General features: G+C 40.2%; 1 protein-coding gene across 4 annotated transcripts in view; it reads left to right on the plus strand.

Moving 5' to 3' along the window:
- Window positions 1-16,481, plus strand: part of phkb (phosphorylase kinase regulatory subunit beta) — a 106,361-nt gene that overhangs the window by 30,760 nt on the left and 59,120 nt on the right. For all 4 annotated transcript variants that reach the window (XM_022745578.1, XM_022745562.1, XM_022745570.1 and 1 more), the window contains exons 9-14: window positions 1,953-2,016; window positions 5,395-5,490; window positions 8,340-8,537; window positions 13,770-13,827; window positions 14,644-14,721; window positions 16,270-16,428. In XM_022745578.1, the coding sequence (XP_022601299.1) occupies window positions 1,953-2,016; window positions 5,395-5,490; window positions 8,340-8,537; window positions 13,770-13,827; window positions 14,644-14,721; window positions 16,270-16,428 (653 nt within the window). The remainder of the gene's footprint in view (window positions 1-1,952; window positions 2,017-5,394; window positions 5,491-8,339; window positions 8,538-13,769; window positions 13,828-14,643; window positions 14,722-16,269; window positions 16,429-16,481) is intronic.

A 16,481-nucleotide genomic window follows, 5' to 3' on the forward strand; every position in this document is an offset into this window, starting at 1 on the left:
ACTTGAGACCCATGTGGAGACGCATTTTAAAGCCAGGTCTGAGCTGACTACTGACTGGCTACTTGTGATACATGTCAGGTTTGAACATGGCCTATGTGTATTGTGAAATAGGTCTTTCATAGTGACAAACCCAAATAGCTGTCACCCAACTGCAGTTCTCCTCAGCTTTAAAAAACATTTTATCATCTTTGAGCTCATTGTTTTGATTTTACAGCCCACATCTTTATTCTATACCACTCTCCTCAACCTCATAAACCCACTGTTCACCACCTGCCCAGCACCAAACAACCGACACTGAATTAGTAAGCAGTTGGTAAAAACAGTAGAGCATATTAGTATTAGAGTTAATATCGGACTCACATTTTAAATTTTTTTGGCCACTTGGGAGCAGTGGAAGCAAGTTATGAACACAAAATTGACATATATTCACCTTTTTAGTTGATATGCTGAGTATGTAAACATTTACTTATTTACACATTCATTCAGAGTCTTGTTTTAATGAATGCAGGGCCAGTACACTCTCTCTTAGCTCTGATTTTACTAACTTCTGTGGGAAATATCTGGCCCTTTAGCTGCTAAATGCTCCACACACTAACTTGTGTACATTAGAGTTTTCAGAGCTATTTCACTGACAGCAGTTGCCTGCTACAGCAGAAATTTACGCAATGAGAGCTGCAATCAAGGAAACAAGAAAAACGGCGATTGAGGAAGGACGACACATGGCGGCTAAATTTCCATGTGGTATGTTATAGGGTGTACACACAGGAAAGTAAAACGTTCATTTTCAAATCAAGGGAGCAAAGCAGCCGGCAGGTGGGCGACAATCGATGAAGTTTGTACAGCCGAAGGGAGCTGCAGTTTCACATGAAGATTAGGTATGTTATTCACCTCCAGAGTCAGAGTTCATACACAATGCACCAAGGACAAGACGTTGTGTGGGGTTTGCCAGTAGGGGCCCAACACAGGTGTATGAAATATGAAGAAGCAGCTATTTACCCAGTAGGACCTCAACTGGTATATGAACTGCAGTATTGTATGTAAACACATTTACCAGTATATTGTTTAGCAGCCTACAGGTATGAGCTCATTGACTAACACTCTGCAGCAACATTTTCATCATGTGAATCGTTGTCTCCAACTGTCAGCTGAAACTGCTGCATCACGATGCTGTTTTGTTCCTGTTTTCTAGTATCACTTATTATGACTTCCGTTTCACCACCCACCCACCAAGCATCGTATCTCCCTTCTATCTCTGTGTGAGGCGCTGACAGCCTTTGCCGACCGCTACCGGCCATTTTCATGTGTGTGTGTTTGTGTGTGTGTGTGTGAGTGTGTCTTTATAGAGAGCTAGTTTCAGCAGAGCTGTTTTCCAGGCTGAATTAGTCAGCCATCCTCTGTACTTTAAGCATCAATTTGGGTTTCACTAATGATACTGAACGCATTTTGATATGTCAGCGGATCTACTGCCAGTCATCACCGAGTTCCCTGCAATTTTTATATATTTTTTTTTTGCCTCCCTGCCTTTCTTTTTCTAGGGAAATCTTGGCAGGGTAGAAAGGGAAACAAAATGACAGCGAAATTGATTCACATTTAGTCTGCATTGCAATCACAGTAGCCAGCCAGTGTGAAATTCAGTATAGGTTTTTTTTTTTTTTTAAGAGATCCATTATCTACAGTAGACCACAATCTCAGGAGCCTTCAGCTTGATTGAATTCTGACAGATAGCCATTTAAGATTCAAGTGTGATTCTGAGTGCTTTTTTTAGTTTTTTGGCTTCTGACAATTGAAAGACACTCAGCTACGGTTCGAATCGCTGCCTCCATCACAACACCACATTTGTTGTCACTCTTATGAAATACAAGATTTTTTTTTTTTACATCATTGCACCATTGTGCATCAATGAAAGTGAAATCTGCTTAGTGTGTGTTATGTAATTTTTCTTATCTCTGCAGCTCTGTGGGCCTGGCTAAAGCTGCTTTGGAGGCCATCAACGGATTCAACCTGTTTGGAAACCAGGTATTTGAATAATTCACTCACTCCTTTCACATTTTCCCCTTCCTCAGTCATACGAGTCCCATAACACACTTGTATTTGTCCCTTGTTTAATCGTGTCACATGACGCAAGATCATATTATAGGTAAACGGTCTAATTTCTTATTCAAATCTGCAGAAGCCCATTACAGCTCCATACATCAACGAGATATGTTTCATGTGTGTGGCGCATGAGCCCTCGGTAGCTAAATTTATGGGATTGCATGTCTGTTTTAACAAGCAGACATCATCAGCACAGTTAGTGCTGCTGTCATCGATGCAAGGCTGTTTGTCCACGAGGACATTTGACCATCAGCAGATTCATTTAGGTTGTTTGTGTTTGGCTCAGCAAATCGTTTGTGTTTCTGCAGACTTTGATCGATGGCCACGGTTGATGTTTGTTCCCGGTTTCCCTCCGAATGTCCCAGTCTGCTTTTTATCCATTAGTTGATATGTGTCTTTTTTTCTTGCTTCTGTGGATGAGAGGAAAAAACAGGGACATTCATTACACCTGCTAATGGATTGGAAAATGAAGCCTTCCAAGCCTCCTCTCTTATTATCTTTTTCCTCCTCTTTTCTCCACTTGGGTGTTAGCCAGTGATGGCTCCTCCAGCCATCTAATGCATCCGAACTTGGAGTGTTACTCTGATCATCGTATGAGGCTGTGAGGATGAGTGTATGTTAAAGTTGCTGTTTGTGTCTCTCCTCTGATCGGCTGAAAAATGTGGGATTTAACTGGGCCTGGGATAGATTTTGTCTACGAGCTCAGCTTGTTGAAAGAATAAATGTATAAGCCTATAGGTGGCTGCTTTATGATCCATGCTGTGTGAGGCTGCTGTAAGTGTGAGTGTGTATGTCTCATCCAGTTTCCTGTCCCTCTGTGGGAATGGAAGTGCAAGCCATTCAGTTGCTTGTAAATGATCTCTATCAATCTTGATTTCCCAGCTGACTCTCATCCTTCCAACACCAAATATAACCCCCCCCCCACCCAACCCCTTTAACTGGAACACTCACTACATTCTGAACTCTGCAGTCACATTTTACACTGGCTGCAGACTCTCGTGGGTGTGTGTCACATTTAGCCTTTGTCCTAGATGAATGGTACACGCAGCCTTCGGTTTGGTGAAGTTTTGATTTTTCCATGATCCCCCCCAAGTCACACAACGGATGCAAAGATAGCAGCTTTGCGGTGTGACAAATTGAACTGGGTGGATAAAATTGATCCGGCCAAGAGGAGGATCCTTCAACTTTAAAGCCAGTCATTAAACTCAGAGAGCTGTGTACACAGGGCTGGACAATCAAATCCTAACCGATTCCACTTTCTATCTGGGGATTGTCACCTAATTCACACCCAGTCAAGAGCAGGGATGTAGTAGAGCGGACATAACCCTAACTCAATCCAGCTATATATATATATATAGATGTTTTTTTTTCAGAATAGAGATTACTTTTCTTTTGAATTCATGACTCTTTGAATTTCATTCATGCGTATCATTACATAGAAACTGGTGTCAAGTTGATGTTCTATGTATCATTATAGGGTCTTTGAAAGGAGTATTATACAATTTACACTCTTTCAGCCTTTATTAGGAGGCCAGAATAATAGCAGTGACACTGATGGCTTTCTGGCATAGATTAGGGTGGCCTGTAATTGACTCATTTCATAGAGTCACATTTTCATAATAGAGGGCCAAGGCTAAGTCCCTAGAGTAGGTGGAAGGGGTAAATGGGGCAAAAAGGAGAAGCAGGGAAAGAGAAGTAGAATGCATACTTAAAAATATTTCTGACTTCTGTTTTATTTTGGAAGTTGTTTGCTTTAGTTATCAGAGACCGCAGGTCATATTATTGTAATCCTATGACAATTACATTTAATCCTTTCATGCTTTTCTCTACCAATCGGTTGAGACATTTTGAGTTTTGATGTCTTGCATCTTTCTTAGCATCTCTTCTACGATGTTTCAAGTATTTGTCCCCAGAGTGCACTTCAGTTTTCTGATTCTTTTCAGGTGGCTTCCTTCCAGGCACGACTCTTGGTCTGCGGCCTGTGGAGTTTTCAAAAGCAATCTGAATCTTTTTTTTATGTTTTTTAGTCTCAGAAGCCTCACTGAACAGAATATAAATGCCTATAAGACAAAATGTTTTACAAACATGCTCAATCAGTCAGACTCATTTAAGCACAACTACAGCTGTGAGCACCACTGTGGTGGGAGAGGTTGTTTCCAGATTGAAGTGAAGCAGAAACTCAGTTTTCTCGTGCGAAAACATTGACGAAAACCACAAGAGGAGAATTAATCTAGATCTAGAACTACAAAGACTTTACCACAGATTATACTGTATATGTGTTTGATACTTTTTTATATCCATTTTTTATTTGTGTTATTAATTGATTGTGATCAATTTCATGCCACATTCCATTAAAATGCCTCATTATTTTACATCAATGGGAGCAGATCAAATTGCACTTTTACCATAAATGAACAGCTTAACCATTTGTCAGAGGTTCATGTGTGTGTACTTGCTAATTATAAATTTTTAATTTCATTAAAAATAAACTTTTAGCCCACTTAATGAAACTACAGTCTAAAGAGCACAGATCCAAGGCAGCACCGCTCTGCAGATATAACACCAGGAGAGGTTTCCCTGAGAGGGTCATTTCACTGACATGTCACACAGCTGCCTACATTGGTGGCCAGTAATCCACTGCACTATGCAAATTGCCACCAGAAAGATTGCTGATTTGACTAAAAGCCCTGGCTGGACCGGTTTTTGGAGGAAAAAATAGACTCGGGCAATATTCATACATAATGCATCTGACTTACATTAGAAACTGCTTAGCAGGTTGCAGGAGTGACTCAGTTGGTTTTATGTAAGCACTGCCGACGGATGAAGTGGACTGGACCTGCTTTTTAGAACCAGAAAAGGTTTGGTCACTGGCTTTACTAAGTAAAAACATAAACTGCCCCTCTTTCTCTCCCAGAGGTGTTTAAGTGCACTGGACAGACAGGCTGCATTGTAGTAGCAGCGCTTTGTTTTTGCACATAGGGACTTTTCAAATGATAGAATGACTCTTAACTCACTCCTGTTCAAGCCCTCCCACTCTGTGCTTCAAAAACATATGCAACCCAAAAATATCAGCCTGGTTTTACAGTGAAAGTGTGTTTTGATGTGCGGAGGTGTGATGGTGGGGGCTTTAAAGTGGGCTTTAAGCCATTTTACTGTCTGTTTTCTCTGATAAATGTAGGAGTACTTGTATTGCAGCATTGTGCATTTTTGTGGGTGTGCACATATTGTTGTTGTACCTGTGAACGGTGAAGAGTTCAGCTGTGTCTGGGATGATGTCTCTGTATCTGCTTTGCTCTGCAGGGATGTTCATGGTCGGTGATATTTGTGGATCTGGATGCCCACAACAGGAACAGACAAACCCTCTGCTCCCTGCTGCCCCGAGAGTCTCGCTCCCATGTGAGTCCATCCATCTATCTGTACGCTTACTAAAATTACCCTATGAATGACAGACCCTCTAAAAATATTTCTAGCCACACTAGTGGCAATGATTGGTTGAACAAATCTGTACTAATGTAAAATCTACAGCAGTGATTTTCAAAATGGGGTCTTTGAGGTGGTTCTTGAGAGTCCCTGCAAGAAGGAGAATAATTTATTTTCACTGTAATTCCACCCATAAGTAACTAAATGGCAGAATGTATGACTATTTTGGTCATGGGTTTCAAACACTTTCTGTTATAAAGATCTAAATGCAAAAGTCATATCAGATGGGGGACCTTGGGACAAAATCTTATCAAGTGGGGGTCCGGTGTCTAATTTGTGTCAGTGAAGGGGTCCTTGATGTGAAAAAGTTTGAGAGCCATTGATCTACAGGAGATGAATTTACAAGCTGAGTAAAAACAAATGCATTCTTACATCTTTTTTTAGCCATGCTACTGCAGTGGCCTTAGGGATGACAGTGTCAATTGGTCCATCACTTTGGTCAAGACTAAAATATCTCAACATCTATTGCCATAACATTTTTCATAACATTTATGGTCACCACTCTTCTGACTTTTCCTGTAGCATCACCAACAGAGATTTTTATGTTTTATTAAATAGATACATTTTTTTCAGGCATTCATAGTTCCCAGAGGATGAATCCTACAGACTCTGTTGATCCTCTGACTCTTTATCTACTGCCAACATTTGTGGTTTTAAGGGAAATCTCAACAGCTGTTGGATAGATTGTCATGATATTATGTACAGACAGTCTTTTCCTCTGAGGATGAATTGTAACAACTTCGGTGATTCCTCTAAAGACATCATCAGATTAAAAAAGATCTAATACCTGCTAAACTAATGATATCCCCATTAGCCTCCGGTGTACTTCGTGTTTAATGCTAATTTGAAAATGTTAGCAAGCTGTCATATTTCTCTAAGATGATGGACATGGTGAATATTATACCTGCTAAACATCAGGTATTCAGCATTGTTATTGTGCACATGTTAGCAAGCTGAACTTAACATTTTAAGTCGAACTAACTAACTACTAGCATGAATGTAGCTTCTTTGTCTTGTTTTAAAATGTGAAAATCTTTCTTTTTCCATTTTATTTTACTTCTACTTGTAAAAAAAAATCAGTATTAAATGCAGTCAGTCATTTATTATATCAGAGTAGAAGAAAGTTTTAAAAATTACATTAAAATATTTCTTAATTTTAGTCTCAGAGCTGATAAGCTGATCTCTGGTTGATTGTAGAAAAATGTCCTCCATTGCACATGTTGTTGCAACCTGCTCCCTTTCTTTTTTTTCTCCTTTTTTTTTTGACTCTGATGAGCACCTGTGTCCATAATCTCTCCCAATCAAAGACTGAAATAGAAGCCTGCCACAAATATGCCAAAGTCTTAAAAGGTTAATTGCACTCATCAAACAAACCCAGCACTTAACGTCAATATGGGAGTGAATATCTGTACTTCAACAATGCATTTCCCTCACGGCGTAGTCATTACACTGCCCATACCTGTGCTATTGTTGGCTCAGCGTTGAGAGGAAGCGGGAAAAGTGAGAGGTGGCTGCAGAGCTAGAGGGAGGTAAAGCTGAAAAAGGCAGGGGTGAGAAAAAGTAGTGGAATGAAGAGAGCAAAAATCATTCCCTTCACTCCACCGCTTGCAAACACTTAAATGATCACATCTCGCTCCCTCTCACTCTCTGTGTGCTGAATGTTTCAGGCAGAATAGCCGCCATCAGCGTGTGGGGAAATGGGTCCAATTAGATGACCAGAGTGGCATTATAGCCGTAGAGATTGACGTTAAAAAGCTGGAAGGAATGAGTGCAGTAATGAGTGAGAGACCAACACACTGCAGGATGATGTGAAGATAACCAAATTATCAATCCAATATCTGTGGCTCTTAAGCTCTGCCAAAAGATTGGAACACAACATTCATTTCTGGACCAATTCAGTACCTGCACCGAATGTGTTCTGCAAGCTGATATCCTTTCCCAGCCGCAGCTGCCGAGGGTGTTAACACGTAGATTGGGGTTGTAACAAGAAGTGGAAGAATAAGGATCAGAGTGGGCAGCAGCAGTCGGCTCTTCTGTTAACTTTAGAGATCTGTGCAAATAAGAAAAAAAAAAGATCATAGTACAGCACATGACAGTGGCATCAAACATTTAAGCTGAAATCTGGTCCTTTAGCTGCCTCATGACTGTCCATGTCAAAAAAGCAGCACCTAAACAGCAGAGCCCACACAGACTATGGATAGCAACTCTTTTATTATTGGAAGCTCTGCTGTCTATTAATAAACCATAAATAGCTGTTTGCAGTGAAGCTGGGGCTTAATAGCTTTCATTTCCATTGCTTAATAGAGTAAAACAAACAAAAATGAGAGTATTAGATGCCCGGTCATAATGGTGTGTCAGGCCTAATCAGAATATTCATTCCTAATGATTGCTCCAACTGAAATTTGATCACAGTCCTTGATTTTAAATAAGGCAGCTGTAGTGCCAGAAGCTTTCACTCTTAAGCTACAAGCCGACGTCTATACTTGTCTAGTATATGATCCTGTAGAACATAAAGATCTATCTGCTAGATTAGCATAGCTCCACACAGTTTAGGCTTATGATGCATGACTATCTGTGACTTTGGTTAGGATTTAAATGAATTCCTTAATTATATGGATAAATATCATGTCTTTGGTGAATAGTATTTTTATGTTTAAGTTTATTTATTGTCATTTAAATTTCTTTTCTTGTCATATGATGTAAAAAATAAAGATAAATCATGGTGGGACAGTGTTTCATGTCAGTAAAAAACATCGTCTCTGCAGAACACAGATGCAGCCTTGCTTCCAACCATCAGCTATCCTGCCTTTGCGGTGGACGACGATGCTCTGTACAGTCAGACACTGGACAAGATAGTTCGCAAGCTGCGGGGCAAATACGGCTTCAAACGTTTCCTCCGTGACGGCTACCGCACCACTAATGAAGACAAGGAACGCCGCTACTACAAACCTGCTGAAATGAAGGTGGGTGCTGATGGGACACCTGAGGGATGTATTTCTCTCTGTTTATCTGTGTTTTATTCCGCTGATCTTTTTCTCTGTCGCTCTTGTAATTTTTATGTGTAAAATGTTCCCTTGGGGAATCCCACTAAAGGAAGCAGTCACTCTTACCATTACAGAGAATGACCTGTTAGAGAGGTTTGAGCAAAACCAACTTTGCAGACAGGTGATTACAATATTATGGTCCACTGTAACAAAAGCTGATTTTCAGGTCATGGACACTTAAAAACAAGTAAAACACTGCACAGCATAACAGCAGCGATTTTTCGAAAACAGATTTGTCTCCACAATGGTCTCATTGTTTGCAGTTTTACTGAGATTCCAAGGTAAGTTTAGATTTAAAGAACAACACAAAGTTTAAAAGTGTACCTGGAGTTTATTTCAGGCAACCACAAGCCAAGGAAAGGAAATGCATAAAACCTAAGAAGAGTTCAACTTGAAAGTGCTTGAGTGTGACATTTGAAAAGTTTTTTCTGAATAAGCCTGGCCCAGGCATAAGCCTGAAAAGGTATTATCCTTTTATGATAATGCTAACAGATCTGCCTGTGACTTAGCCTCTCCCATTTCAAGTGTTTTAATCCTCCAGGTATTTCACCGTGAATATTAGTGCATTTGTGTGTGTGTGTGTGTGTGAGTCCCTGTCAGTGTGTGTGCTTGCATATATATGTATGCAAACGGCCCTGCATTCATTGTCCTTTTCTGAATCCCCTGTGATCCTGGCGAAATGACAGCGCATTTACTTTAGAATGAGCTCAGTGAGCGAACGATGAGTGAATCAGAGGCTGGACTCTTAATGCTAAACAAATCATTGCATTAGCTGCAGAACTAACCTCCTAGAATTAATGAGCTCAGAGAAGCAGATGAAGGGATCAGCAGAGATCTAAAAGCACCAAGTCAGAGGCAAGTGGAACTTGTGTTCGGTCAAGAGGATGTTTCACCTCCACATACAAGAGGTCTCATCAGTCCAACTCAATGTCGGGTCATTCACACCTCGATGTTTGAGGTCACCTGACTCTCATGTTAGTCATGTGAACCTTGTTTCCAGCATCAACAGACAGCTTTTTCCTTTTTTCTGTACACTACCTGACCAGCACCAAAACAGGTGACCGGTTTTTCCAGGTTTGGTGGTTTTCCACATTATCAGGCTACTTTTTGCACCATTTGGGCAGTTCAGTCATCAAAACAGCTACCAAATCAGCCGCTTCTCCTTTCTAAGAAATATGATTGAGACCGACAGGGCACTCGGTTCCGTGGACTCGGCTCAAAGTGCCTTCAGAAAGTATTCAGACGCCTTCACTTTTTGCACACTTTATCATGTTGTAGATTTAATTGTACATGGATAGAACTGCCATTTGTGCCTGTCAGTCTCCACTCAATTACCTGTAATAACAAAGTGAGTCGATTTGTGGCAATTTTACCCATTTTAAATTAAATACAGCACAATGAAGTCTGCAAAAAGTGAAAGGGTCTGAATACTTTCTGAAGGACCTGTATCTGATAACTGATGGCCAATGAAATTTCATTTCACTTTTTTAACAACTAGCAATTATTATAAGAACTAAGTTTCTTTCCTGTTTAAATTATAATTCAGGAAAAGCTCTGTGATAAAAAAAACATGGAAAGGTTTACATCTGTTCATATAAGACTTTGATTGTTTAATGTGACATTATTGAAAAGACTTGGTAGAGACAGTTTCTCATTTTATCCATGGTTTTGGGTTTTTGCGTATTTACATTGATAAAACAGAAGACTGTGTTTTGATTGGAGGCTTGATTTAGTTTTTTCCACTTGTACTTAGCTATGCAACATAATACAGCGGCTCTGAGGCTCCTTGCCAGCATCCTAGCAGCCAGATGTTCACATCAGGATTTGTTGGAGACTTTGGTACATTTACCAGGTGGCCAGAAACAAGACTACAAACAATTTATTCTGGTCATTATATGTGAAAAGGCAACCCCTTTTGCTAACATGTTCGCCATGTTAACTCTGTGATGTTTTGTGTTTACTGCTTGTAATGTGGCTAAAGATCAACAATGCAGGTTTAACTTACACTATAACATTTGTGTTATTATATATACTGTATTATATATATATATATATTATTATATATAAATATATATATAGTAAGAATATCTATATTTTGATCATCTTTCATTCTTAATATAATAATAATAATCCTAAAAATAATTGCACTAGGTAACATTTTCTTCAAGGAGATTCTCCTTTACAAAGAAAATACTGCTAATTCATTTACAAAAGACATGTCTTTAAATATGTATGTTGTTAGAATAGCTGTGCACATAGAATATAGTTCCTCTGTGATTTGAAGGCATTGTTGGTGGCTGACCTGTTTTTTTAATGTACTTTAGCAGGATCTGACAGATTGCTGCTCACGGCTCTCACGGCTGCGATGCGGCTGTGAAAAATGTTCAAAACAATATCCCTTTTACAAAATTAGATTGCTTCTGGCTTTTCTTTTATCTCTACGAGAAAGGTGGAGCTGAAACGTTGGTGGTGAAAACAAACCAAAAACACACAAAAAAAGTGCACTGTGGTGGAAGTGCTTGCTTGATAATATGTCACAAAAGGGCAGTTGTGGGGGCACCAACTCTGTATCACTTGGGAAATTAGCTTTCTTTAATCCTGCAGCTAATACGATACGAAGAGTCTGAGGCTAAGAATTAGCAAACAGTGTTCAATGCCTCGGCTCCTTCAAGCTCCATCCAGCCTTCAGTCCTAGCAGCAGGCAGACAGATTTATTGTGGAAGACACTTGTGCCAATTAAGCTTCAGAAAGTAAACTAATCATTGCTACTGCTGCCATTTGCCTTCCATCTACCAACAGTAATATATTTGCTATTACATCAGCAAATACTGCAGGAGAAAAGAATCCATTTATATAAGAGGAAACTGTGCCAGGGGTTCATTTATTACACAATGCAGTAGATATTACCACGTGATTACAGTTTTTCAGTAATGAATATCAAAACAAAACTTAATTTAATTAAAATTAAAACTGATCATTTTTGTAATGTTAGAAGGGAAGCACGGGCCCAATTTAAGAGGAATTATAACAACAAACGAAAAAGTAAAAAGTCATATTTGACCTCCTTTGAGTGATAAGCCAGCATGCAGAGTAGCGAAATGCCAGGGGAGTGTCTGACACAGTGTGAGCTCTGTATGGAGAGAGAGAGAGAAATCACAGGTAGCTCAGGTCTCCCCCGCAGAAGACATCGAGTGAAGTTGTTGTTGGTGTTTAAGAGAGGATTCACAGCACGGCGGACGCCAGTGCTCCCTGTCTGTTTACCATTGACAGAGAGCAGCAGCCTGTGTGATAGACAGTTTTACCAATCAGTCGAGCTGCTCAAGCACAAAACACCAGGGATCCCTGCCTGTTTACAGCCTCAACGGGCCAAAAAGCACAGGCCGCGCTGGGTGACTGCCTCAGCTCTCCCCTTCTCTCTCCCCTCCCCCTAAATATGCCTCCCCCCCTGCTTCTGTATTTCTGTATACACTCTCCTTTCTTTCATTCTCCTTCTCTCTCATCCCTCTGTCACCATCTGATAACTACTACTGCTCCTTATCTCTGCTGAAACACACAGTTTGAAACCATGCATACCTGCATATTCACACGGTGCAGACATTAACCATTTAAAGAAGCACATCCAAGCCTGTGACAGTAGTGTCTGCCTGGTGATAGTGACAACACTCTCACATGTGTGTATTTGTTCGTGTATCTGTGTGTGTGTGTCTGTGTGTGTAGCTCTACCAGCCTTTTGTTATTACTTTAGGATGTAATCTCTGTTATCTTCCATTGGTGTGGAGATTAGTGAAAAAATGGAAGGACAAAGATCGCCAGGACTTGGGGACTAAGAAAAGGACAGAGCTGCTAACCTTGCTGCTGCGTGTTTTGATCCTTTCTAGGCGAGCAGAAGCAAAATGAGATTGAATTACTGAAATGAATAAGACTCGGATTCACTTGACTGTCCTCTCTACATGTGACTTATAACCAAACGATTTAAGAAGGTTTGTGTGTGTGTGTGTGTGTGTGTGTGTGTGTGGTGGTGTGTGTGTGTGTGTGTGTGTGTGTGTGTGTGTGTGTGTGTGTGTGTGTGTGTGTGTGTGGTTGTGTGTTTGTGTGTGTGTGTGTGTGTGTGACATTATACACACATGGTGTGCGATTTATAATACGATTTCTGGTTGAGTAAAATTCAGAAAATAATCCAACAAGTCATGATGTTCACGTCAATTCAAGTGTTTATTCTGCAAAATCCTCTCCAGCTGCCACGTTGGCTTTTTATTTATCTGTGTTCAGTTGACTGAAAACAACCAGAGTCAGTCGCACAAACACTCATCAGTCAGTCAGTCAGTCAGTCAGTCAGTCAGTCATAGCTTGTGATTATGAGGGACAGGTTTAATTAAAATTTAAATAAATAAGAAAAATAAATAAGAAATAAAACCAGAATAAATTAGTGGAGAAACATGACAAAAGCGCATATTTCCATCCAGGATATTTGGGGTCCAATCATATGCTATATTGTAGAAGAAAGATGTTCATCCTTCCCGTAGAGTTCTGTAGACTTGTTGAGTCTGTGACAAAGAGCTTTGAAGCTGGTGGCCCAGCATCTTACTAAGGGTGCTTTTCACCTGGTGACTAACAGCATAACCTGCTGTCAGTCACCAGAATTGATTGATTTGCCCATTGATTCACCACCACATGGGCTCCATGTGGGTGAAGTTTTTCTACATGTGTCTACATCTGCTCTACTTTCAAGTCCCACACATCAGCAGATCTTATGTTAAAGTGGTGGAGGTGTACACCCACACTCAGTGACCTACAAAGCTGTGCTGGTCCACTGATCAGACTTTCCTCTCAGTATGCCTCATGTGTTTATCACTGTATCATAAACGTTCTGACACCTCAGTCCTTCAGTTCCCGCCTCAAAACAAACAGCATAACTTTAAATTTTTCCCCCAAAAAAAATGACCTTGAGAAGGGAAATGCTATTATCCCTCCTTTTTTCTGTCAGTTTTCACTCACAATGTCATGTCTTATATATCTTGTCCCTGTGCCATGCTGTTCCATATTCAGTGCTACTAAAGTTCAGCCATCCGCTTCTTTAAAGTCCATGTGCCTCTCTCGTCTTTCTGAAATGGAAAAGCAATAATTCCTCCTCTGTCCTCTGTCTCTCTCCAGCTTTTTGATGGAATCGAGTGCGAGTTTCCCATATTTTTCATCTACATGATGATTGACGGTGAGTCTTGTTCTATCCACAGCTGCTGTTATGATGCCTCAAGTGGGTCATTGGCAAGATAGAAGACAGACTTGTAGCATTTGACAGGACATTACATTTTGATATTTGCCAGGTTTTAGAGGACTTAGAGACACATTTTAAAAAGATGTGATGTATAAAATTTGTGTGTGAACCTAGGGAATGGTAAGAAATAAAGTAAGGATTATAGTGTCTCCAAGTAATGTGAATTCAAGCATAATTTAATCACCCTCGTGACAATTTATATTCCACCGACATTTTTAGGACTAACGACCAATTTCAATGTTTTTATTAAACATACATACAAACACAGATAGCTCAAAAACTAAGACAAAAACAAAGTAAACAGAAATTACAACACAAGGCTCTAAAATTAAATGCTCTACAACTATCTTGTGTAGCTACTGTGCAAAATTTAGGATACTGTAAACCTACAGCACATATTAGACTCTGAGGCACCTGTCTTCCTGTAGGTCATATCAACATGACTATTGCATTTACATTTTCCTGACTGACGTAATAAACAATTGAGCATAAAATAGCAGAGCCCTGTTAGGGTCAGAATTCAGATTGCTGTTCAGTCAGATATAGTGTCTTTCATTTGTGGAGTACTTAACAGTACTCTAACATTAAAGCTGCAATAATCAATATTTTTATATTAACAATGGATGAAATTACTATATCTATGTGAAATGGGGGCGGCAACATTAGACGAACCAAGTGTGTTAATAGGAAGAAAAAAGCTTCATCGAAGTTTCAGTTTAATTTGTATCATTAATGTGTGTGTGTGTGTTTCAGGTGTGTTCAGAGGAAATAAAGCTCAGGTCAAAGAATACCAGGACCTTCTTGAACCCATCATCTTTCAGTCTTATGAGGGTGAGTAATCACATAAATACACTGTAACGCACACAAACACAAAAGCAGTGACTGGTGAATGCGGAAGAATTACACACATACATAAAACTTTATCTCATTTGGCATATCAATATGATTGGTTATGAAGCCTCTGAGTCGCCTCTGTTCTTTCCCTCTGGCAATGAAAAACTTTCTCTTATTAAATCACGTCATCCATATTCATACACCACATGCTGTGACTGAGTCTCACAGAGGTGTTACATTCAAGTGAATTCAGCCTTTCCTCATGAGCAAATAGCCTGTTCACCTGCCCCCATTGCTGCGAGGGGAGGCAGTCAAATGATAGGGATGTCAAGAGCTTTGAGTTTCTATTGGTCTGTTCATAAAAGAACAGAAATAATTGGAGTGCAGAAAGAATAATGATGTGAGACAGAGCTGACTGAAGTCGGCCCTGATGTCTTCACAGAGCCTTTTACTGGTTATGTATGAATTAACAAAACTCCTAAAGTTAATTGCCTGGGTTTTAAAGGATAAGACAAGTGTACTTTTTTTTCTCTCTCTTCATCATTAATGCCCATGAAAAGTCTAAACCCAAAAAAAAAAAAAAATGCATTTGCTGCTGTCAGGGGCTTCTATTGTCTGTTCTGCTGCAGGTTTGCCTGACCTCCCAGGAGTCGTGTGCTCCCATTGTTTAGATGATACATAGACAGATGCAGGGTGCTGCTCTGGGAGACATACTGCTGTACTCTGGGGAATGGGCAACCAGGTACAGCTGTGTCATCCTTTGAGTCAGTTGGCTATTTCCCTTAGAATCAGGTTGGATATATACTCGAGGTACAATTATGCGCTCCAAGGTGACCAGAATGCACTTTAATAATCAGAGTTGACATTTAATTTCACTTCAGTGTGACATTCTGTTCACATTAACCAGTCTGTGGAAAGAAGGTTATTTACTTGTATCTTTGCCTAACCAATCAGTAGCAAGTGACGTATGTGTCGCACCTGTGTCACTTCCAGTTGACACAAAAGCTGTGGTAGCGGTTAGGAGCAGTCAACTTAACCTTTCTTAACATACAGCCAGAGTCATAAAGAACTAACTTCAGTGACAATAAGAGTGAGGAGTGCTGCATTAGATGGTCTGGCCTCCACAGAGCCCTGATCTCAACATAATGGAGTGGGTCTGGGATTACATACAGACAGACAGAAGCCACAAAGGAACTGTGGCAAGTTCTCAAAGATACTTAGAACAACCTTCCTGCCAAGTACCTTGAAAAACTGTGTACCTAGGAGAATTGGTGCTTTTTTTAAAGGAGCTATGTGTAAGTTTTGCTATTGCTACATAGCCAGTGTTAGCATTAACAGCTTTTTACTTACCAGTCCTTGTATGCGCTTCAGCCATCATTGCGTTTATAACACAAGAGGTTATAAAACATTCTCTCAGCACCTCTACCGCTTTATGGCAGCCTGTAATGATGGTTGAATCATGTAAGTGTGTATATGTTGAAATATAAAAATGTTCTTCTCAAGTAGAAAATTGGTTTAAAACACAGTCCTTGTCTCTCATGCCAGGCCATGCTGTGATTCCCAAATACTACTATGTACCGGCTGATTTTGTGGAGGCGGAGCAGAGCAAGCATGGAAGCCAGAAGCGTTTCCCTAGCAACTCTGGACGTGATGGGAAGGTCTTCTTGTGGGGTCAAGCCCTGTACAACATCGCCAAGCTGCTGGGTATGCCTCTGTGTGTGTTTGTGTGAATGCCGTGGTATAATGCTCCAAACCCA

The sequence above is a fragment of the Seriola dumerili genome, unplaced genomic scaffold (genome assembly GCF_002260705.1).
Source record: "Seriola dumerili isolate Sdu_G_001 unplaced genomic scaffold, Sdu_1.0 BDQW01000003.1, whole genome shotgun sequence".
Classification (NCBI taxonomy): Eukaryota; Metazoa; Chordata; class Actinopteri; order Carangiformes; family Carangidae; genus Seriola; species Seriola dumerili.